The sequence below is a fragment of the Maylandia zebra genome, linkage group LG17, assembly GCF_041146795.1.
Source record: "Maylandia zebra isolate NMK-2024a linkage group LG17, Mzebra_GT3a, whole genome shotgun sequence".
In the NCBI taxonomy this organism is placed as follows: Eukaryota; Metazoa; Chordata; class Actinopteri; order Cichliformes; family Cichlidae; genus Maylandia; species Maylandia zebra.
The window spans coordinates 24,435,348-24,460,732 of NC_135183.1; the positions used below are offsets into that span (position 1 = coordinate 24,435,348).

The following is a 25,385-nucleotide window of genomic DNA, read 5'->3' on the forward strand; positions in this document are numbered from 1 at the left end:
TTAAGGTATGAAGTCCGCCCGGTTGCTTTTATATTGAAAACATTTTAGAACAATATAGAAACAAATGTACCTATGCAGACACTTAAATCTCTTGTATTGGTTTGTCCTTTTGAGGACCTAATGTAATATCTGAATGGCTTGGCCTGAATGAACTTTTCACCAAGTTTGCCAGCACTGCTCTAGATTACAGCCAAGACAAAACAAAATATTTCAGCTCTGATGAATGAGATGAATTTTTAGGTATTTTCAAACTGCACTTTTATCAAGCCAGGCACTGTTGCATTTCATTGTTAGAAACTTTCTATGGAGGGAACTAGACAACATGGTTCTGCCATGCTCTGGTGTCAGCCATTTCATCTGCTCTAGGGAACAGCTTTGTGCCAATAATCTGTCAATGTAACAATACAACGGCGGCTGCGAACACTCCAGCCGGTAAGTGGCTCAATATGTTGAAGCTATATGCTGCATGCAGAGCAGCCTGTATTGACACGCCTGTACTGTCTTGATGACACCTGGTTGGAGTGCAAGACTGTCTGAAATGCTCTGCTGCACGATCTGAGAGAGATAAGTACAATGAACTGTATAAACAATGATCCAAAAAAGGGTCTGGGGCAGAAGCCAAAACTTCAGCTGGTCTTCTAGGATTTTGTTCTGCACTCAGGGAAACATCACCACTCATTTCCTGACAGCGTAGAATGATTTAAGACCTCAAGCTTTTTAAAGCAATGAAAAGACATCTGTGTCTGCAAATCTGCCATGAGGAAAGGGCAGTCAGAGGAAAAGTCTACGTTTACCCAGAGGTTTAGCTTCAGCTAGCTGGAGAGGAGCATGAGAAGGACATTTGTTTCCTAAACAAAGTTCGCCAGACACAGACACAGTGAATTGGTTTCCACTCTTTCAGGTTTCTGATAATGGGTCAATGAGTATTAAATATCATAGGAAAAAAAAAAAAAGAAAGAAAGAAAGAAAAGAAATTAACCCACACTCAACACAAGCTGAAACAAGAGCGGTCCAAGACTGCGTGTTTCCAAGCCTAAGGCTGAATATTTACTTCACACAATACTGGACATGTGAATCTCCGAGATATTTAAAGCTCATTGTTAGTGGTTTAATGTCGTTTCCCTGAGTACAACTGCTCGTTTCACGCTAATAAAAATGAAACTTAAACAGGAACATTGAGAACAATAAAAACTATTTTTAGTATAAATTTCATATTTTCCATAATTACAACATATGGGGTCTTTGGATTATAATATTTGTTGCAAACACACACTTTGGAAAGGCAACTGACTCATTTATGTCGACATCAGAGGCTCAGACTACATATATGCACAAACATCTCCTCGTGCCAAATGTGTTGACAAATTTTACCATACTGACAAAAACTTAATGTAAATCACATTCTGCAGAAGTTCTAACAACCCTCCCACATCTGGATTATTAAGAGCAACATTTTTTTGCATTTTAATTTCCTAAGATTTTGTAAAGGTATGAGACAAAATGCCCAATAAATCTTGCACCTGGGAAAGAATTATTCCAAAAATCAAGTGGTTAATGACACATTGAGCAAGTTGCTCACCCTGCATCGCTTTGAAAACGATGGCTGGTCGCTGGTGGACATTTAAGGCCCCGGTTGTCTAGGTTACACTCTAATGTGTTTTCTAATCTGTGATGTGTCAATCACCAGTATCGTGCACTCTCATTGATAGTCCCTTCAATCTCTCACCGCAAAGTTTATCACGGGATCTGCTCACTCTACATTGTCAGTGCTTTTCTTTCTGGCCTAACTTCATGTCAGTAACTTTCTATGATCTTTGGCCACAAAGTCATTGTGGATTGCTTATCTTGTAGACGCAGCTAAAATGTGCATGCAAATCTGTCCGTATCTTTTTCAGTAATCTTAAATGTACCACAGAAAACCACCATGGCACAGATAATTATGTTGCACATTGAGAGGATTAGTAAGCTAAATTCTAAGAAAGTGAAACTAAACAGGAAGAAAGTGGATTTCAAAGTTTTATGTCAAAGAGAGCAGCTTTGGGACAAAGACTGGGCCTGTTGACTCACTGTCGTTGTGTCCTTCTCTGACCTGACAGTTCTAATAAAATGCTGTCACGGTTTTTACTCTTTAAATAAATATCAGCCCTTTAACATTGATTGTCAAAAGAAAAACACACAACAACAGTGCATAACTTTCCAGGCAATTTTATGAGTGCGTTTAATATCTACCTGGAAGTGTCCTGAACCAAGAAGGTAACATTAATCAGACTTTGCTTTTTCCAGTGTTTGGAACAAATCTAAACCTCAGTAGGTTGGTTTGGTCAATGAAGAGGTGAACCAACTGAGGCTTGGGAACTGATGGTGGTCCTATGGCCTACCAGGGAAGTTCAATCAAGTTGATTAAGTATGACTTATTTATGGAAAACGAAGAAAACAGGAGTTATTAATTAGTGATTGAAAAAAAAAATTATTCCTTCTGAAAAGAAAAAAAGGTCCAAAAACCACTGTGTTAATCTTGGGAATTGGGACAGGTCAGGCGAAGCAACCACCCATAATCTCCAGGGAAGGAGCCGGCACTGTGTCTATAAAAAGCAGGGAGTAAAATGGCCAAGTAGGACTACAGAACAAGAGGCGAGTGGAAGAGTTGGCAGCAGTTCAACTTTGAGTTTTTACAAGGGAACAGCACATCTTCTACCTGAGCAAAAAGAAGATAAAGAGAAAGTCCACTACACCAAAAAAGGCATCGTGTCCCACTTTGCCCCGTTACCACTTGACCAAGAGTTTGTGTGGTGAACCCAAAAAGAAAAACTTTACAGAAGCCCACACCGAAGCAACCAAAAACCCAACAAGTAAACAAGTAAAGACAAGTCAAAAGAAATCAGGCTACATTTTCATCTGAAGAAAAGCTGCTGCCAGCTAAATCCACATTCCTCCCTTCTTATGCTAACAGGACCTTCAATCAATTGTGAGGCTGTCCACTTTCAGTCCATTACAAGGACAGGCAGCAGCTTGCTTGCTGTGGCTGATGGAGAACACAAGGAAGATGGCAGCGCACGTAAATCATTGGCCCAATCAGGGTCAAGGAGAGCATGGAAGGGTTGTCCCTGTAAAGGCGAAACTACGGTCAATCGCTAACAAGTTTAACCTCATGACTGGCATCTCTTTGCGAGGAGAAAAATCACATTACAAACATACAGAAGCGTTACACAACAGCTGGTTGCATAATGCTGCCCGCCCTACCTCTAGCATAAAGGGCTGAGCTGTGGATTGTCTGCAGCTGCCTTCAGCTTTGCAAATTCACTTTGCAGCTGAGTTTTAATCTTGCAAGCACTTTATGCAAGACAGTGTTTATAATTAAATTCATAATATCCACATACTGAAAATGTATTCAGTAATCTGGTTTTAAAAAAAAAAAAAAAAAGGAAGAAAAAAGACTGAAATGTGCAATGATTGTGGGGGAAGCAGTGTGAGGATGAACCAGGCAATGCATCCATCATCCATCGGGCAAATCAAAACTGACAGCAGCCACTGGCCAAGACACCTGAGGACTGTGTGGGCGCAAACTCCCCTGACATTACATAATATGGCGCAAACAGTGCTCTAGGTTCAATTATCACTGGATGCAACAAGCTCTCAAATATTTGAATCCTGAATTAAAGAGAACAGAGATTGACAGCTCAGAAAGCCTTTTATCAACTGACTGTTATAGGGGCAACTTAACACCTGAAATTTGTGCAATTCTATGCACTTGCAGAATCTGACTACCTGTGTAAGGTTTCAACTTTGAACCTCAGTGCAAACTATTAACTAAAGTGGTCCAAGACTACATACGTCCTCCAAGACTAAAAATTTACTCCACAGCATGCATGAGTTCAGTCCCTGGATCAAGAAGGGTGTATATAGGCAGATTTATTTTAGACATTTTCTTGAGAATACGCCCACCAGTATTATTAACATGTATGCTAAACCTTCCTTTAATAACTTTAAAGGTTAGTCCTTTCTAAGTTGGATCAAGCACCACCTTTAGTAAAATATAAAAATACATAATATTCATGCACCTTAACCACAATGTGTACCTAAGAGAACAGCAAGCTAGCCAGGCTTTATTAGTGAAGCCGAGGAGCACCCCCCTCTGGCTTCAGGCCAGTTAGCACGTCTGTGCATGGCCCCTCACCACAGGGAAGGGCCTTTCATCAAGAGCGCCCCGACCAAAAATAGTAACACCTGACGTTTTGCTTTTGAATCATCACGAGTGCTCATAACACAAGTGGATCACAATTCTATATTATGTAAGTTTTTCAGTCAAACAGGCAAGTGGAAAACAGCGGGCGACTGACACCCAGTGAGAATTCAGATCCTATTTGAAAACATACTCATACATGCATGAATACAAATGGGGCCCCTGGCTGCTATGTTACCTTCAGCATGTCACATGATTAAGTTGGAACAAACAACAGTGCTCAAATATGAGGCACTTACAGTGTGCAGACACTAAACTACAGCAACCAAAAGCTCAACACCCATCTGTCTCCATTTCTTTCTTTCTTTCACATTTGGGTCCTGCGCTGCACCATCAATCACTACAATCACGGAAACATTACAAACTGTTGGCTGATTTATTTGTCATGGCTGGAGACTGGAGGTGCAGGTATTCTGGTGGAGTTTTTACCTGGAGACAAAACTCATCTGTGTAAAGTCTGCCACAAATTTTGATGGACATTATTATTAACAAACCATATGTTGACTTTGCTTAAAAACAGTGGTGAAAGGAGGTGCAAAGCCTTGTCCTCTAACCCAAAAGATTGACTACAGAGTTGTTCAGGCCTTATCAAGTGGCCTGCTAAGGGCTAAATTAATCTCTATAGCTCTGTGCCAGATAATTAATATTTGCCAAGAGACACTAAAAGCAGATTATCCAGTTTTGGTTGTTTGCTTTTGTTTTATTTACGTGGGGTGTGGGATAGTAAGATTAGAGCTACTGTAGACCGAAAACAAAAGGACTTATTGTAAACCTATATAAAAGGGTTCACTTCTGCATAAATAATATTACTACAAACTAGGAGAGCAAAGTTCAACATTACTGTAATACTGTACCTTGCCGGTTGATCTCATTCTGCAGGAGCTCCTCCATTGCCTCCTCTTCGGCAATGTCCAGAGGCGTCTCGCCCTCACTGTTTACAACTCCTACACTGGCACCCTGGCTGATGAGATACCTACAAAACAAAACATCACAAAAACAAACAAAAAAACACCACAAAAAGAGTTAAACTAGTGGCAACAGAATATTTTTCAGAGCAATCTTTAAACTGCAAGTATCAGCTGTATTAAAGGTTGCGGTCAACTTTAGCTCTCAAGGGTTTGAAAATAGGCTAAAGGCAAAAGTGCCCTCCTTGAACAAATGAGTAAACTGTTCAAAATGAGACGTGCAATGTTTTTCTTGGTTCTGTGCCAACATTAGCCAATAGCTACACCACAACCTGTGTCTCCAGTTTAGACAGTCATGACCTTCACATCATGGTGTGTTTAAACTGTATTGGGTCCTCTTCCGGCTATGTAAACACTGAACATACCACACCTAAGAAGCTAAGAAAGTAGTGATGGCGAGGAGTGGCAAAACCCCAGTCCATGTGTAGTAACAATTAAATCTGCAAAATAACTGGTCAATGATGACGAAGCATTTCCATTCTGAGAAGGCAGTTCTTCACCAGGAGCAATGGATCTGCTGGAAGACACCTCGACAAGATTCCCAGTTGGAGATGCACTGAAGCATCCCCACAGTATAATACTGCCACCATCATTTTTCACTGATGGGACTGTGTTCTTTGGGCCGTACGCCTCCCTCTTCTTTCTCCCAACATAAGCAGCATCTCTGAGCTCTAGTATCATCTCAAAGGACACGCTTCAAGCAGATGTTTCTCCAGGAAGATCAAGGTTTGGGCCATGAAACCTTCTATAAAGAACACAATTTAACACTGCATTCATGTCTACTTTGTTACATTTTAAATACTACTCTCAATAGTCACTCAAAATATGTTAACCAGCCTACATCTTGAGTTCAGCTGCCTCAAATTAAAACTGCGGCACAATTCAAGGCCTTCTCATTAGACTTTAAACACGCACAATCCAATTCCCACCCCCCTGAAATAGCAACTACTGACTTACTACACAGTTACATTTCAAGGTTTTTATCTCTTTTTGATTGCACTTTCTATTCTGCCTATTTTAGCTTGGCTTTACTAGTTTTCCTGGCTTTGCGGTCTGGAGCTTTTGAACCAAGCCTACAATTAGAAGGCTGTGATCACTTCTAGGGACAGATCCAGCCCTGCTTTGCAGTTCCCGCTGTTGTCAATGAAGATCCTGGGATTAAAATGGGTCTACTGAGAGCTCACCGCCCACATCAGGTTGTCGAGTTTCTCTCCGTGACATGATGTCTCCATTAGTCACCAGTATGAGGATCGGCACTTGACCTTTTGCTTCAAAATGCGACAACAGAAAGCTTCTTGTTTTCTGTGCTGATGTCAAGTTCAGGCCAGCTGAATGCAGATTTTGCTGCTCTGAGAAGACCATTTGGGCAGTTCAGTTAAATGGCTAATGTAAGATGTTTTTCCTCTGATGGCTGTTTGTAAACTTTGGGAAAACACCAGCAGTGAGGAATACATTCTTAGCCAGGTTCCTGTAATGCAACACAAATAAAGCAGGTCATAGCACTCTCTCAATAAGCTGAACAATGAGCACGACTGAGCTCCATCAGCCCCCTTTAGCTAGTTTAAATATCCTATGATAACATCTCTGCCCTATGGGCAGTCTTCTCAGTTGAAAAAAAAAAAAAAAAACACTATGAGCAAGAAAATGCTTGAGTGAAACTTCAGAGCTTGATTCCAGATACAGCAGGTGACCCTGATCTCTCCATATTTGATTACATCACAGATGTACACTCATAACAATGTGCAAGTTATCAGATGGGCTGCCGCTGCTGTCCAAATGTGATGAGAATTGTTGTACAGGCTATGATTGGTTCTTGGCATTTTGATTCTGGCACACCTTATGAAATGGCATCATGGGTCAACAACCCCCCAAGGAGATTTTAACCAGAGCCAAAAATAATAATAATAATAATACTAAAAAAATATATAAATAAATGACAATCATTGTAATAAAGATGATTTTATTTTTGGTTCACTTTAGAGGTTTCAGTCAAACAACTGACATGCAATGTGCTTATGGGTGTATTCAACCCCTGAGTGAGGAAAACCCCTGAATCTGTACAGCAAATGATACCCTTTGTCTGCAGGTGCAGCTCAGATAAAGAAAACTCTCCATCAGCTTAAAGGACTGCCAAATATTAGTCAACACAGTGTCAGATATAACAACAGAAAGGCACACATGCAATGTTAAGTGAACCCTTTTTGAGTTTCCTTAACGTCTGTCACATATACACTCTGGGACAATATTTGATGCTCATATTAAACCTTGTCACAGTTTCCAGTAACGAGATGAGGATGTGCACAAGTATATCATGCAAACTAAAAGCTCTGGTTTCAGACTGCTCTAAACACTGTCAGGGAATTTTTTTGCTCTTGGTGTTAACGTAATCAGATATCACTTATATTATCTCATGCTGTATCCAGCTGTACAGAGACGATGCATGATAAGAAAACTGCTAGGCCAGCCCTAAAGTCACTTTGTGCCTCACAGTCCAGAAATGTTAACGAAAACTTTGCACAAAAGGTTCAGGGAGGAGTTTAGCAGTTACAAAATATCTGCAGCACAAAACAAAACAGGAAGTGAGGATGAGTCGGCAGAAATCAAACCTGATGAAATAGATACTAGCGCCAAAAGGGCCTCTTGATACTCACTCTGCTATGTCTAGGTATCCACAGGAAGCTGCAGCGTGGAGTGGGATCCAGCCCTCGTTATCAGGCTGGTTGATGCAGGCTCCATGCTCCACCAGGAAAGTCACCATGTCGACATTGTCATCTATGCATGCCTGAGACAGGGGAGAAAACGAGTAAGGCCACAACTTCTTGACTGTGTTGAACTAAGTGCACTTGGGTACATGCACACATGCTTGAGTGCTTATGTCAGTGGGGTGGCCTGTGCTCTAGTTGCATCTCTCATGGAAAGGGCATTACACCCCCGATTGGTTGCCATGTGCATTGCTGGGAGATTTTGGCAGCTGAAGCATTCTCAAAACATTCGCACATAGCAGGGGTGCTAGAAATACCACATAGCATAGTACTGCTGACAGAGGCACTGGGGTGCTGTGCATACATTTGCTGCTACTTTATCCTGAGAGTTATATAGTGTAGAAATGCAAAACCTGAAAAAAAGGTTAGCTGTGCTATACATCTTCAAGTACAGAGCTGTCAAAAAATAAATAAATAAAAAAAAATTGGATTTTGAATGCATAAACTATTTAATTATCATTATTTGCAGTAATAATACAGAGACACCAGCTGTGCTTTGTTGCTCTAAACCTCAACTTGACAAACTGCAGTGCCCACATATTCCCACCTCCTCCCACTTACAGTGCTATCACCACCTTCATGTCAGTCTTGTTTTTATGACAAATAAACAGGGCCTTGAGAAAAAAAATAAAAAGGCAGCGTCTAAAGTTAGAAAGTTTAGTATTGTGACAAATCAGTAAGTCTCAGTAATTGAAACCACAAAAACTACACATGCACAAACACAAAGTACATTCTCTTCATACTCAAATTCAAATTTTATTTGTCTCTCTCTCACACACACACACACACACACACACACACACAATGACATGGGGGTGAAATGCTTGTAGCTGTACAATGCCCGACCATTAAATGACAGAAGAAAAGTTTTACAATATTTACAATTTACTACAAAAATTTACAAATTAACTTAGGAATTTACAGTAAAGAATGTGCAAATAGCAGAAGAGATTATAAAGATAAGGATTATAAATTATAGGAATTATAGGATTATAGGAAATGTGTGGTGGTGCGTGTGGTGACGTGTGTGAGAGTCCAGTCTTATAGTGACGTGTTTGGGAGACTCCAGTCCTACACCTGGTTCAGGGCCCGAATAGCCTGGGGGAAGAAGCTCCTCCTCATTCTCTCTGTTTTGGCCTTAAGGGAGCGGAAGCGCTTCCCAAACCTCAACAGTGAGAAGAGTCCATTGTTGGGATGGGAGAGGTCCATCATAATCTTCCTAGCTTTGGACTTGCACCGCTTGGTGTAGATGGACAGCAGGTCAGGGAGCTCTGATTGAATGATGCGTTCTGCCGAGCGCACCACCCTTTGCAGATCTCGTCTGTCCTGCTTGGTGCTGTTCCCAAACCAGGTGCAGATGTTTGACGTCAGGACGCTCTCGATGGTGCAGGAGTAGAAGTTCTTGAGCACCTTTAGTGGCAGATGGAAGTCTCTAAGTCTTCTGATGAAGAAGAGACGCTGACGGGCTTTCTTAACCAGGGTGTTGATGTGACAGGACCATGACAGGTCCTGAGTGATGTGGACACCCAGGTATCGGAAACTGTCCACTCTCTCCACTGGCATGCCACTGATGATGAGGGGTTTGTAATACTAAGAAGATGAAGAATTCTTCAAATCAACATCTGTGTGGAAAGAAAATTTAATGCCTCTAATTGCCAGCACTCAATCCAATCATTAGGGTTTTGCCATTCTTTAGTGCTGGTGACAGACAGGATGCCTGTTTCTTGTTTACAGACAGGAGGGAGGATGTCCTTAACAGGTATGCAAGTTGGGGTGAGGGGAAATTGGAGAACCCAACAAGTAAAACCAGAAGGATTTCACATTAAAAGAACTCTGTTCCGCTCAGAGGCCGAGCTTAGAACAGACTTTCTAGGCTGGGTGAAGATACCAGAGGGAGACTGTGCACAAACCCATCCTAAATATAGTTTGACTCTGAACATCAAAAGACCACAAACACTCCAAATGAAGCATATTACTGTGCAGCACACAAGGAGACCACCCACTAAAATAGGAGGACAAAGAACATATTACAGAGTGTCCCTAAACAAGATCAGGAGCACAAAGACTGCTTTAGAATTTATATGAGCGGCTTTGCAGTTAGTGTTCATCATAGACCAGTATGATGCTTCTACAGCAGTGATAATATTGAACCTCTCTCTGGAAGGCCCCACCAAACTAAACTACCCAAATGACACAATTAAAATGAAAGTAACACAGAGGAGATTAATTTAAGATCCTCTGACTCATGAAGTGGGAGGTGTAGTGACTTTGCTTAGATTATGAAGGCAAACTTGCACCATGATAGGAACAAATTAGCATTTTCTATTTGTTAGTCAAGTACTCATTTTATGTAGAAAAGGAAATTTACATTTCTGAAAGCCGAATTTCCTTTTCATTAGAAGGGAAACTACTGTTTAAGGCCTGCCAATTTTATTCTGCATCCATGATAGCTTTCACGAGTTTTCTAAGCAGTAAAATACTGCTCATTTTGTTTGTTTTCTTGTGAATTTCAGAACTCGCATTTGTTCACCGCCCTTCCAGGGGTGCATGCTAGAAGCATGAGTGTTTAAATCCACAACCACATGTAATTTTCATTATGCTAATGCATCTTCCTTGCTTCCTTCATTTTGCATCTCTTCCTTACATCTGAGATCCTTAAGAGCTGGAACTGAAAATTTCAAACTATTGCCTCCTTATTGCCCTTTTACAGTAACATCAGTTACACACACATATTAACTGAATTATTACTGTCGCTGTGTATATTCATTCAAGTTTCCCCCTTTTCAAACTCATTTAAGTATGGTCCAAGCTCTACAAGGAGTTGTTTTGCTTTTTTTGCTCTCTCGGCATGTTTAAGTACCAAAATAATAGATTTTTTAGGCCATAACCTAAATATTATAAATTGTGTACAATTCATTTATCAAAAGGCTGAGAGAGGAAAAAGAAGCTGTCGAAGTCCAAATCAGGAAGTTAATAAAAGCAGAAGAAAAGAGTATAAAGTGCACTTTTCATTCAGTGCACACAAAGGGCCTGAGGTTAAATAATGTCTCACATCAAACATGAGGTGACATGTAAAGCAGGGGTCATAAATAAAGTCATGAAGTTGGAGTGCAAAAAAGTAAAAATAAAAAATGTAGCTGTAGATTTCCTAACAAAATGCTCAACTGTTAAATGATAGTAAATACTTGAGATAAACACTTGAAATCCACAATTACCACTTGCGCAATATATTAAAGAAATTTATATATTAAAAAAACAAAAAAAAAACAAAAAAAAAAAACAACCTCAAACTCATATTTGAACACAGCCAGGCCATCTCCTGTAGTTGCTATGGCAACAAATGTGTGGACAGGGGAAACAGACACATGAACACACGGCGTCCTCACGTTCAGGGCAAACTGCTATCTGGCTGGAATCCTTGTCCAAATTTGGGCCGTTTACAGCACCAGAGCTACAGAGTGCCTGCAGAGGCCTCCCTGAGCTTACTGACCGTGTGAATGAGCGTTTGTGTATGATGATGTCGTAGGGTTTAATGCCCCACCGAGTCCCTGAAGCTGCAAATGGACTTTGATTTAAAGAGATCAACAACAACCAAGGCTGTAACTCCCATCATTAGTACAACAGGTTTATTAGTTTGATGCCATCATCATGGGAGAATTATGTGCCCCTCTGTGTCAACACAAAGCACTGTGTGGTCCCTACGCAGGAGCTGCACTGGCAAAACTGATCAAAAAACATAAACATAAAAAAATAATTTAAAAAAATCAAAACCACATATACCATATCCTGTTCATTTCAACGACATACTGCTTGTATAGGTAAATACATCTCAACATAAATATCCTTCATTTAGTTTAGGTTATACAGAATGGGTAATACCACAAATTGTTTTGTTATTCCAGGAAACAATTTACTCCCTAATAGACCAAAGCATGTGCAGTTTTTCTTTATTTTTAACAAACTAAGCTATAATCAATAAGGTAGCTAATGCATGCATTAAGGCTGATATGAAACAAGGTGTCCACTACACATACTGAGGCAAATGGTAAATGGATAGGTACACTTGATCCACTGATTGAACCACTGACTTCCTTTGCCATAGCCACCACTAAAAAAGGACTCAAAGAATTCACATCAGTAGTGCAACATCTATAATAAAAATTGTACAAATAATGCTACCAGTCAAAATTAACTTAACCGTAACAATTCCTTATTAAGGTAAACATTAAATAGACCATTTTCCTTAACTAGTCTGAATGATGTCTGATATAAAGCATTGATGACATGCTTTTACACAGCTACAGAGCCTCAAACTGGAGAAACACTGTCGAGTCATGACCCAAGGCACAAAAGCACACACAGGAGCTAGTGTTGACATTTAGAAAACAGACCAGTGGGGGAGGAGAGAAGACAATTAGGAACTAATTCCTCAACAAGCTTTACTCGAAGTAACAACATCTTAGCTGCACCTCTGTAAGTGACTCAGTCTTAACTTTTGTTTGGGTTTGTTCTCTCCCGAGAGAAGTAGCTGCAGCACCCAAAAAGTGAATACCTTTAACAGCAGTCAGCCCTTCTTTACTCATCCATAAAACGTGAGCTAAGCTAACCTCTGGCTGCGCAAACTACTTCACTATCAAAAAATGTTTTGTTTTTTTAAAAAAAAAAAAACACAAAACACAAAACAAAAAAACAACTGCTCACAACTACTGATTGGTCTGTATTACCTAAAGTTATTGAAATTTACGCATTTTACTGTTTTATTGACCCGATTAAAAGATATTAAGTAAAAGTAAATTAAACCCTGCTTTAAAAAAATGAAAAGAAAAATAAGATTAGAAAAAGAAAAAGGATAAGCATTTCTATCAAAATCTTGTGATCTTACTTTTGGGGAAGGCAGAAAACCTCAGTGTCACAGTTTTGTATATGCACGCAATAATACTAATCAGCACAGACAGAAAGCAAATAGACACTGCTCCCATATTTTTCCCCTATAAGGAGGACCAGCTGTAATTTGTCACTTCCAATCACCGTCCTTGCTGTGGCCATTTTGCTCTGCGTATCCTCCAGAGATTCATAAAGGAGTCTATTGCTTTGCAGGATTGGAAATAAAGATAAGTGGTCCTTACAGACAGCTGACTGAGTGTTCCTGCATTCCTCAACTAGAGGAAGCCAGGAAGTAAAGTCAGCTGTCCAATAGACTGTACTTCAAATTGAAGTAGCCAATCAAGTTTTCCTTCCACATGCAAAACACCACGAGTGATAACAGACATGTAAAGCACAGACAACTGCTAGTCTCCTTTTATTAATCTGACATTTTAATCTGTATTGCAAAAATAAACCACCCAATATAGATTAGTGCTTTTCATTTCCTTGCTCACAGCTGCAAAATGTGCATGTACTTGGCGGCCATCTTTACAGCTTTCTGCTGCTCATCTGAAAACTGTCCCCCATACTTTCATCTAAATCCTCTCCCCTCAGTCATCCCCCACACTTATTATCTCTTCAAAGTCTTTGTCCAAGAATGGAAACAAGCCCCTTAAGGTGAATGCACTGGTGGCTGCGACCTCCCTCTTCAGTGCGTCACCAGCCTTCCTTCACAGGCTCCCACCAGGAGCCCAACAAAGGTAATCCCTTAATAGCTGTAATTTTCTGTGGTTGACAGGTGCCATACTAACAGCCTGAATCAAAAGTATGCTAGAATAGGAGCCCCAAGAATGGGCTTAAATTAGTGGATATAAGAGTTTAATAAACTCAGAAAATTAAAAAAATGACTTACATTTGTAAGAAAATAGGATGTTGCACCAGTGCTAGGCTCATCTTTGACCCAGGCCTATTAAATTATACTAGATAATGCTGCTATGCATGTACTACCAAAGTGCAGCCACTTTGCATTTTAGTTGTCTGCATTGTCTGGCATCAAAACTGAAAATGAACTCATGCTGGACTTAAGAGCTGATAAAGCTCAACTAACAGTTACCGTCATTGAATCACAGGAAATAGGGTAGAGATATCAGCCATGTGCCAATCAACAGACCATTTACACTGTATAGTAGTACCGCAGAGACCATCACAATTGAACTGTAGTTACATTCGCGGTCCATGGCAAGGTATAGTGAGGGGTATAGCACTATTCTAGAGTTGGTTTATAGTGCATTAAATCTACAACAAAGTGCAAAGTACAAGTTGCACTGTTCTATATACAGTATATAGTACATGAACCTTAAGTTAGTCTTCAAATGGATTTAGAGTAATTATAGCCAAGTATAATGAATAATTGCTGGTTATTTCTTAACAGGCTTACAGTTAAGTTCAGGTATGTTCTGTTATTTTTTTTTAAATTATTAGTTGGAAGTACACATTCCCAAAGTTGGTAATCTAAAACTGGACATTTTCATATGAAAGGCCTCAGATTTATTACAGCATATTCAAATAAGAAGATACCCATGTGCTCTCTCATTTTAATCTACGTCACCATTCAGGAACTATGCAAAGAGGAAAGCAATGGTACCATTTCCCCTTTGATCCGACAGCTCTGTTCTGCTTTACGACAGTCATTTAGATATACAAAGTGGAACAGGTTAAATTCATTGGTTTCTGTTTTGCATCATGCAGAAATGCAGGGCTACAGAGTGCAATTTCAAACAAACTTAATTACTGAAATCATTTTATCATCTCCAATCTTAATGACGCTAAAAGAACCCACACCCAAGGGAAAGAAAAGGAGGAATGAGACAAGTACCATGACATCCTTGTCTAGCACATCATAGAATCTAAAGGCCTATTCATGCACCTTTGGTTATAATGCTGATGTAAGGGAGATGGCATACTCCGGCTGAGCTTAATCCTGTTTATACAATTCAATCAGCCCCCGAGCAACATATAGGTGCTGTAGTGTGCTTTCAGACATGGAGTGACTCACTCTGAAGCAGACACGTAGCCAATTAAACCTGTTTGGCCAGTGTGAGGAGAGGAGAAAAGAAGGCCTTGTGAAGTCTGAAGTTATTGGATAGGCAGGTAAAATAAAGGTGTGCTGAAGCATAAAAATAAAGGTGGTAAAAAACCAAAAACATTTTAGCTAAAACAATGTGAATTATGTTCTCCAATTAATCCTTGAAGTAAATGAAATCCTAGATTGACCTTTGAGACAAAGTCATAACTCACTGAAGGCTGAGCTGCCATACGTCATTAAACATATGATTCATCCCGTCAGGGCTGAGTTCTTTCTTCTCTTTAAGACTAAAAAGGTTCACCGTAAGAGAACATGACACTTCTGGGAAGGAAAAACAAATATATGTACACACATACACATACATCAAGAACTAATCAATGGATGCAGGATGCTCCATTTGACTGGTCGTTAATGTACATTATGTGGCTAGCTTCTGAAAACAGCTCTGTTAATCCATTAGGTTTTGTGGGATGTGGCTCAGCAAGAACTCAGTGAAATGTCGAAGAGAGTGCAGTTCTCCAAGAAAACCCTGCTGCAATTTTAAAATAATCAGAAACAACGAACGAGTTTGACAATCATCTATGCTCCTTTCATATTTCTGTGGTGGTGACCAGGGGTTTTTCCTGGCTGAGAATAGACCTGCCTTTGCAGTATGCATCTTTTCCACATACTGCAAAGGCAAAGAGTGTGCTATACAATTTTTTTTTTAAAAAACCCTATCAATTTTTCTGTGATTTCTCACCATTTGACAGAAACATTCCAATTATACTACAGTAAATAAAGCTATTCATAGTAATTTATACACCGGCACATGTACATATTGTTGAAATGCACAGTGCTATAATGGTTTTTAAGGCCAGTGCAAACCTATTTTAACCCATCAGTCATAACAGACGGCTTGACATCTAATTTGCTCTAAATCACAAGATGCCTGTGTTATATGCCTGCATTTGCCACTTCAAGTGGCAGTTTGTGCAACAGCAAAATTAAACCCATCTCCTTACTCAACCACAGTAAGATATTGATACAGCTCATGAACATGTCATCAGGTTTTATCATCTTAAACAGAGTCATCAAAAATGCTCAATACAAGCATTGCTTTCATTGTTGACTTGCTTTTTTTAAGACAAACTTTCAAAAAAAAAAAAAAAAAAAAAAAAAAAAAAAAAAAGAGTAGCTGCCAATGAATTCCTTGGACACACAACTTAAGCAGCACAATATGCATGTCTCTCCTTTCCATATTTATAAATTACCACACCATGGAGGGCTTTTTAAAAGTACAGTTGTGAGATTAAATTACCAAACCATTCCGAGCCAGCAGAGATAAATATGGAGCAGATCAGGACAGAGACAACAATACTGCGTGTGTCAGCCTAATCCTGAGATAATATGGAGGAATCAAACCATACTCTGTACAAGTGCTGCATACAAGATGGGAAAAGCCAAAAATGCACCCATGACGTGTATTGAAGAAAGGAGGCCGGTGTGTTGCCATGACAAAAAAGCCAAAGAGAGAACGTGGGTTCAGGCCTTGCCGGGCTTTTGTAAGAAACATAAATAAATAGAGAAAAGACTTCATTTTAAAGCACGCGGGGGTTAGTTGGATAACCCTTCAAGGCAGCACTTGCAGCAAACCGCTGAGAGACCTCAAAAAACTAACGCTGAAAGGAGCATCTGTGGTGCCATCCTTCTTTTTTAACCTCTTGCAGGCAGGACTTAACTGTTATTGAAGCAACTCTCAGGACCTTTTATGGTCAAGAAAAGCTTGTTGTGCAATTATGCCTTTGTTTTTACGACATTTAGTACTTCTTTTAACACGTTCAAATTTGTTGTATATTACAACAATTTATATTTTTACTTATAGTTATTTTAATTTATTAATTTTTTTTTTTTTTTTTTACCTCCACTATTTAAAGACATACTGTATTCAATTTTGAGATACATGTTCTTGCTTAAGCTATTCATTACGCATTTGTTGTGCTTAACTTGATTTTTAACTATGTAACAAAGGACTCCCAACACTCTGGGATGAACAACGCATATGTGCAGGTCCTACTGCCAATAATCGTGCTCGAAAGACTTGGTGTGGTGATATGAAGTCATTCACCCAGAACCCTATTGTGTTGTGCATGGATATTAAAGTTGGTCCTTGGTTTCTCTTTTTCAGGAGTTTCTGTGAAACTGACTAGTTTTCACTATAAGCGTTGTTAGACCTGGCTTGGCAGGAGTACTTCAGTACAATCTGATGTTCTGCTGTAACGCTAATTGCTAACAATACAGTGACTCAGACAGAAATGCAGGGCTATGCACATCTGCGCACAGGAAAAGCAAGAAAGCGGCAGGACTTAATTTCTTATTATCAGCATGAAGAGAAAGGCTACTAAGATTTATTTAAAAAAAGAAAAGAAAAACACACACACCTTGGTTTTTGTTGTGTAAGTATCTAAATTACAATTCCTGGCCAACGTGGAGTCAGAGGTCCTCTGGCCTGCCTGCTTTGCAATACAGTGGAGGAACCTGTGCAGATTAAACCTTTTGTACTCTTATGGTTTATTTCAAATGTGTCCACTGTCATTTTTTATTAATTGCAAACCTAAACTCATTTCCTTTCATAGATCACACATTTACATTTTTAATTAAACTCACCATCTGACAAGTGTCATAGTGACACTTTATAAGGAACAGTATACGGCCTGATACAGTGAAAGGGTACAGGGTATAGCCACTGCTCGTCTATAAAAAGGGTAGGTCCATTATCCAGTGGGACATCTTACAGAGCGCTCCAAGCTCAATTTAGCAGCACTCCACATCAAGGGGACACTTCAAGACCCCTCCCCTTCTTGACTTCCTTTAGTAGCACCCTCAGATAAGCGACTCGAGCACCCTGCAGAAAGCTGCTGTTGTGCCTTCTGCACAATTTACTGCTTGGAGTGCCAGGGAAGTCACTGGCACAGACTACCAGGCTATTATGTTGGCAGTTATTCTATACTGAATGACAGTGTCAATGGTGCACACCCACGGTAGGACCTCTGACTGACAGTGATGTGTCTGTGTGTTAAGAAAAGCCATCAAGTGGTAAGACAGATGACGTCTACAACAGGAGAACTTGAAGAATTCAAATAACCATAATACCTATAGAGTATCATTTCAACTTGAGCAAACTGGCATATATACTTACAAACAAACAAACACCCCACTGTGCATTTTTAAATCATAAGTTATAAATGGTTAGGAAACATTTTTATCAATTTCTCCTTTAACTTTTGATAGTTTTTCACAGAAAGTGGTCTATTAGTGCGGCAAGTGCAATGAATAATGTGACATAAACACATATGCTTCAACATTACATGCTTTGATTTTATTGTAATTGTCCACTTCCACACTAACAGACCTCAAAGACTTAGAGATATCTGGAAATACACGGGTTTTCAAATGTGAACAACCACTTACCCAAATACTCTCTCCCAGGTACTGATTTGTGTGTTCAGTTGGTAGCTTTTAAAGGCAGGTTAAAAAATAAAATAAAAAACACCAAAAAAAAAAAAAAAAAAAAAAAAAAAAAACAAAACCCCACACACAACCCCACAGCCAAGTACAGCATAAATATCTGGTGGAACAGATACCAAAATTCCTTTTTGCAAACAAATGATTGAAAATCATAGTTAAACACTTTTTGAATATCTGTCATGCTTAAAATAACAACACAGTATGACAAATACAAAATTAACCCATTAAAAGAAAAGCATCCCTGTATAAAACACTAAAACTGCTCCACAGTTGATGCAACATTAGCCAGCATTTGAAATGTGTAGAAGTAATACAAAAATGTCATCAGCCATTTAACATATGTTGGTATCACCTAATCTCACAGTGCTTATGGACTGCTGCATGCAATGCACAGAATGCAAGTCCCAAATACTGCAAGTTTTCTTGCAGCACATCTGATTCACTTGTACTACTGACTATATAGTCCTGCCACATCTTTATAGATGAGTTACAGGGTGATAATTAAACACATTGGCAGTAGATGTTAATATGCAAACAATAACATTCACTTGACTGTACATTACTGCTTAGCTGTTTGGTTGCTTGTTATAGGAGTATTATCATGTAATTAGCACTTAAGGACATAATGTAAGGCCTCTATTACCTGATATCCACACTCAGTTAACATATGAAATAATGTTGCCATGAGCATAATTTGTAATTTAATATGAATACATATGACCCATGAAGGGATCATTTTACTATAATCAAACACTGATCTAGCCAATGCATATAAGGGAGAACTATTCCTTTATTTGCCGATGGCATTGTGTTTCACAACGCAACAGTGGCATATCTGTTTAGGAACAATGTCCAGATTGCTCAGGATAAGTCACACACCTTGCAGCCAGTTTTCATAGAGACTTTTCCCTATTTGCTTTTTCCCTGTTAATAAGAACTGCAACAGCAGTAAAACAGAAGATTATTACGCTGATGGTTGGGTAACTGTGTAAAAGGTTTAGTCCACAAAAGGCTTCAGTCACTCACTACACGCTTTAAAAAACAAAAATACAAAATAAAATGAATCAGGTGAGAAAGAGCCCTGATAGCTTTCAAAAATTTGTGTTAGTCATGGAAAAAATAAAAGCTTAATAATATATAATTCCTTTCTTGATTAGGGAAAGATCAGCTTTCTCCTATATAAAGCAACACTATGTACAGTAAAGTGCCTTCAGCTGGAGCTCAAAGCTGGCCTTCCTTCCTTTACTCGTCTCCCTCCCCCTTGAACAGCACAACTTCTCTCTGCTACCACCTAGCCAGTACGCAGCAAGGCCCTGGACTAACATACCAGTGGAGAAATTCCCAGATAAGTAATACTCCTAGCCTTGAGGGTTCAGGCATCAGCACTCTGGCCACTCCTCATGGGCTACGTCACCGGCTCAGAGGCACACATCCACTTCCACAAAAGGAATTCCTTCTTACCGCCTGCATGTAAGTATGAGAGCCCCATGTGTCTGCATTTGCATGTGTGAGAGAAAGAGAGAGTGAGAGAGTAACATGCATCAACCCAGACAAAGAGTTGGGATGAATATTAAAAATTAAATACACCGGAGAGCAAAGAAAGATTATATGCATTTTTAGGGAAAATTGGAGTAGGACATTTTATTTAATACAGCGGTATACATGTGAAAGTGTGTGTTTATGTCAGTGTGTATTTACGTCTGAGACAAAGAGCTTTCAGCTCCTGTGCTATTGGCAGGGTTCAGGAGGCCAGAGAGTTCAAAGGGGAGGGATGAAGCACCTCAGGGCGACCAGCTGGGTCCCTACACTACATGAGCTCTGTCGGGAGCTGTAACTACACATGCACACACACACACACACACACACACACACACACACACACGCCTTCAGTGCTCTAACTGCTGCTGCTACTGAGGACAACCATATATGGCCCCAGGATTCCCATGGAAAGAGACCAGGATTGTGGAAGAGGGGGAAAAATGCCTGCAAGATTCTAACTGTATGCATCGCCTGGGCTTTTGCTCAGAAGCTTCAACAATAGCCTCACTTGAGAGCCAAGTTTGTTTCCATGTCAGGGGTCTAAAGGCGAGAGCGGGCAACGGGAGAGGAGAGGTAGAGGTCAGATAGCCATGGAGAGATGCGACCTCTGTTGATATTTCCATATAATAGAGCCTTTATGTAGATGCTTCTCTACAGACTGCTCAGTTGACTGAAGAGGCACTGAACCACATTACCATCCTTCCATGTAACAGTCCTTTGTCATCCTTCACACCACCAAGCTCCAAACCTAAGAGGTTAAATGGAAAGGGTACATCTGCCTGGTATGCATCTAATCTACTTGTATAAATATGGATCACCAGAGTAGCAATAAAAAGAAAATAGCTACTACACAATCCCACATAGCAAGGCTAAATTTATAGTGGAGTGGCTCAAAATGAGCTAAATATTATGTGGGTAGTTTCATTTTTGATTATTGAAGATACAAAAAAGGTGAACTGAGGTACACAAGAAAAATTTCATAAAGGGGCAAAGCCCTTCTAGAAGCAACTCTTGCACCCCAGTAACCACCTTGAAAAGAGATCCAGGCAGTTATTTTGAAGGCCATTTTAAAATGAATCAGTAATTCAATGATAACTCGCATAATAAGTACACGTATAGTCTCTCCAATGAAATCTGATTTAAAAACTGCTTGAAAGGTTTTGGCAAGCACCCTTACAAAAAAGGTCTTACAGGGATCACAAACAGCATTTCTGCTTGTCCCATAGGAGCACTGAGCAAAAGTCATGCTAGTCACATTATGGATACAAGCCAGGAAATAAAATTTTAAAAAAAATCCAAATATCTTTTTATGACAATGAATAGAGAGAAACATCCACCACTGCAAAGCTGAAACTCCAGGAAACCTCTACTATGCACTAGAGCTGGGCGATAGAACGATAACGATATGTATCGCGATATAACTTTTACTCGATAGAGAAATTAAGCTATCGCGATAGACTTCGCCGCTCTTGTCCTCAAAAAAAAAAAAAAGGTCAGCCAATCCAAATTAAGTAGCGCAGAGCCGAACCAATCACAGCCGCAGCGTCACGTCGCGTGACTTGTTACGTACAGCACAAGTGCCAAGCCGTGTGTTTGTTTGGGAAGCAGCCAGCGGGTAATGGAGCCAGCGCGTAATGGAGGAAATGAGTGTGCCGACTAGAAAAATCAACTGAGCGTGACCGAAGAGAAAACAGATGATGGTTGCAATGCCGGAGAGATTGTCGAACGGAAGAGCCATAGAAGTTCCGTAGTGTGAAGGTATTTCGGCTATTTCAAGTCTGACAAAAAACAGAGTAGCGTGCACTGTAAATTGTGCCGAAAGCAAGTCTGGAAATACAATAAACTGGTGCATGCGTCACACTGTGTGCCACGTTATTGTTTCGGTGAAATGAATTTCTACAATACTGTTACTGTTAATTCTACTCTCTGCAGTGTTTAAATGCTTACATATACACACAGTTACTGTCCCTCCACACATACGACTCGGTTCTGCTTCTATGCCCCAGCTTTGTTTACTTTTTCCCACCGAGGCTTCTAGACTTCTGATTGGCCAACATTTCTGCACGGTTAGGAATCTAGCGCCACCTGCTGCTTTGGCATGTTCATAGCAGCATTTTCCTTCATTTCTGCCTTTATGTGTGGACGGGATTATTTTTTAAAACGAAAACGGAAAATCTCCGTTTTCAAAAATACCCGTGTACGTGTGGACGTAGCCTCAGTCTCTGACTGGAAGCGCTAATTCGTCATTCGGCTTTTGTCAGACTAAAGTAACTGTTAAAAGTGTTTGAAAAGCTCAGCTATACAACAAGGAGAGATTGAGAATTTCCTTTTAGTTCTCAGTTTATTTGATATTGACAAAAGTTAGTCAGTTTTGTCTGTTCTTCTGTAAAACAAACTAAGATTTATTTTTAGAATTAATATTTTGTTTCTAAGTGGAATTGACAATTTAGTCTGTTTTGTTTGTTCTATTTTGAAACTTAAACGCTTTAGTGGCTGCCTTGTGTAGTTTGCAATATTTGCCTTTATTTATCTGAAAAAGTCTCATGTTCCTTAAGTACATCTACCCTGTTGAACTTATTATGGGAAATAAATATTTAAATAAAAACAAGCTGCTGATTATTTCACATTTTACTTGTGAGCAACGGCACATTTAAATCTTACAAATATAGTTATTTGGCTTATATCGTGATAGATATCGTTATCGCCTGAAATGAAAAAAACATATCGTGATATGAAAAAATCTCATATCGCCCAGCTCTACTATGCACATGCACAGTGCAACAGGGGCTAATGTGTTTCCCTGTTGGCTCTACTAAGACATTGATTTCTACTGAAGATTCTTTCAGTGCATTCTCCTTATATAATCTCTGCTCAAGTGAGTCCCAAATTACAAACTGATACACAGATCCAACAAAGCCCTCAGTCATCTAGGAAACCATTTGAGAATCTGTTGTAAGGTAAATTGTGAACCACGATGGTGCATGTAGCAGTGTACATGTTCGCACATATGTCTGTTATGGGCTGGTGTCAGTGATAAAAGCACAGGGAGTGGAAGGAGCAAGCTCACTAGCGGAGCCTCAAAGAGGAAATGAGAAAAATAAACAGCCACTTCCTGTTCCTCTCTGGCCTGAAATCTCCAAGACCCAGATCCCTCTGACCATCACCACCTCTAAGAGAACGGATGCATCCATTTTTACTCTCTTTCAAACACAAAAAGATCAACAGGACAGGAATGCTAATTTTAATTTAAATGTCGCCATATTAATGATTAATAGTTAGTGAGAAGTTTTCTTAAAAACATGCATCCCATGCAGCTGATAAACGTGTGACAACACTACACACGTTCACTAAAAACAGAAAACATTCATCACGCAACATGTGAGCATTTAAAATAACTGCTTAGGTCTTTACCATCAAAATAAAAGGCAATACATTTTTTCAAATGAATATGATCTCTTAAAAAGACCCAGGATCTTTATACAGAGGATCATGAAATTATTGGCTCGTAGTGCCAAAATGTAATAAATTGTTGGTTCCCTATACAGCAGCTTGAGTGGTTTTGGGTCATTAATTATTAATTTTACAGTCTATTAACATCGCAGCTTGATTGGACTTAGTGACCTCACATTTATGCTCCATAAAACAAGGAAATAAAATTGAGTTCGAAGGCACTAATTAAGTTTTACCTAATCTTATTTTATAATCAGGCTTTTTGTTAAGCTAGTATGACTTTTGTGACTTCAACGTATCACCCTCACTTGCATCACCATCAACTGAAATTGATTTTAAACAAATACTTTAATAAAAGGAGTTTAAAACAAAAGGGAGAGATTACATTTCATCCTGCTACACGTTTACCAACATTTAGTATTTTGCATCAGTAAAAGTCAATTCATTTTTCTTTACCAGGCACACTATTAATTCTTGTTTTCAGGGGGACAAAACAAGAACACGAAAGAAATATGCCAAAACAAAGCATGAGCTCTGAGCATACACAGGGGCTATACTCGTATCTTGAATCACTTAAATTACTAGCCAAAGCACTTAGACTCTCAAGGTCCAGGCCCATTTACTGTCACTGACATTTAGCTGCAGGGAAAAATATGGCCTGCATGGGCTGATTCACAAGAACACAGCAAACAGCAGGTTCAGTCAATCTCATGGCCACATGGATCAGCATTAACAAGAAAAATCAATGCCACCCAAGTATAAAGGAGTACAGTTACACTTAATCGATATATTCTCCAAGTTTAATTTCTGATAACCTATTTCTAAGGTCCAGTGAGTTCCAGAGTTTAAGATGAGTGAAAACGCAAAAGAGAAAAAAAAAAGTTTTGTGATCAGTGTTATGATTAAAGGAGCTCTTGAGCCCGTCCGCAGATTCTTAAGTTTGAGAATAGCCGTCTTATTAAAAAGCATCCAAAATTTAGCCCAATGGAGTTGGAGTCTTAATGGAGTTACATTTAAGACTGTCAGTTCAACTTTGTGTGTGTTGTCAATTTTTGAATCCATTAAAACACATTCATCAATAATCATATTGTATATTTAATGCAGGTGAACTGACGCACATATAGCACTGAAGTTACATGATGAGCGTGGGTTAATGTCCACACACACCTGTGCAGGATGTAGTCATTTCTCCAATGGAGTGGTTATATGCCAGCTGACACAGCAGACACGCAACTCTTTACAACTAAGGCAAAAGCACGCCTATTAGTTCGACTATAACCTGTCTTACTTCCCAACATGTTTGTTTACACCTTCCAATCAGAAAACAGGGAGGTTGCTGCTTTCTCGATGCTAAACAGCTGCTGTCATACATCAATAAAATATGAATCAATTACAACTAGTAGCATTTCTGGTGCAGACAAGTGAAGGCAGCAACTTTGACTATTTAGTGGGCATGAAATAGGTTTTTATGTAATACCTGAAAACAACAATGAGTAATAATTGTGCCAAATAAAAGAACAAGGGTGACATGTCAAAGTCAGGTGATGTCTAATGGGCCAATGGCCGCTTTCCCTTTGTTAGCTGAAGATGCAGCCATTTTGAGACTAAATGGAAAGAATGTAACCTCACCCTTACAGACAACAAATGGACATGCAGCCTCTGCCTTAATTGTACTCGCTGTTCTGTAAGACAATGAGGAATTCATAGTGTCTGAGTCCAGGTGTTTTCACTTCAACAACAGCTCATAAAAAACACTCAGCATGAGACGTGTGCCTGCCGCCAAGCAAACAACAGCGGGATCACTCCAAGACCACCTGGCTTAAGTAGAAAACGAGCACTATATGCCACAGGGTGGGAACAAAAAAAAAAAAAAAAAAAAAAACACCACAAGCTGAAGTCATCTCAAAAACATTTCACAGCAGCTAAATACTATACACAGTTTGAAAAAGTGGGGGCAGACAGAAAAGCAAGTG

General features: G+C 39.5%; 1 protein-coding gene across 12 annotated transcripts in view; it reads right to left on the reverse strand.

The window, feature by feature from the left end:
* Positions 1–25,385, reverse strand: part of ppp1r12a (protein phosphatase 1, regulatory subunit 12A) — a 62,490-nt gene that overhangs the window by 26,142 nt on the left and 10,963 nt on the right. For all 12 annotated transcript variants that reach the window (XM_014408362.4, XM_014408358.4, XM_014408357.4 and 9 more), the window contains exons 2-3: positions 7,857–7,987; positions 5,095–5,213 (exon numbers count right to left, since the gene is read on the reverse strand). In XM_014408362.4, coding sequence (XP_014263848.1) covers positions 5,095–5,213; positions 7,857–7,987 — 250 coding nt within the window. The remainder of the gene's footprint in view (positions 1–5,094; positions 5,214–7,856; positions 7,988–25,385) is intronic.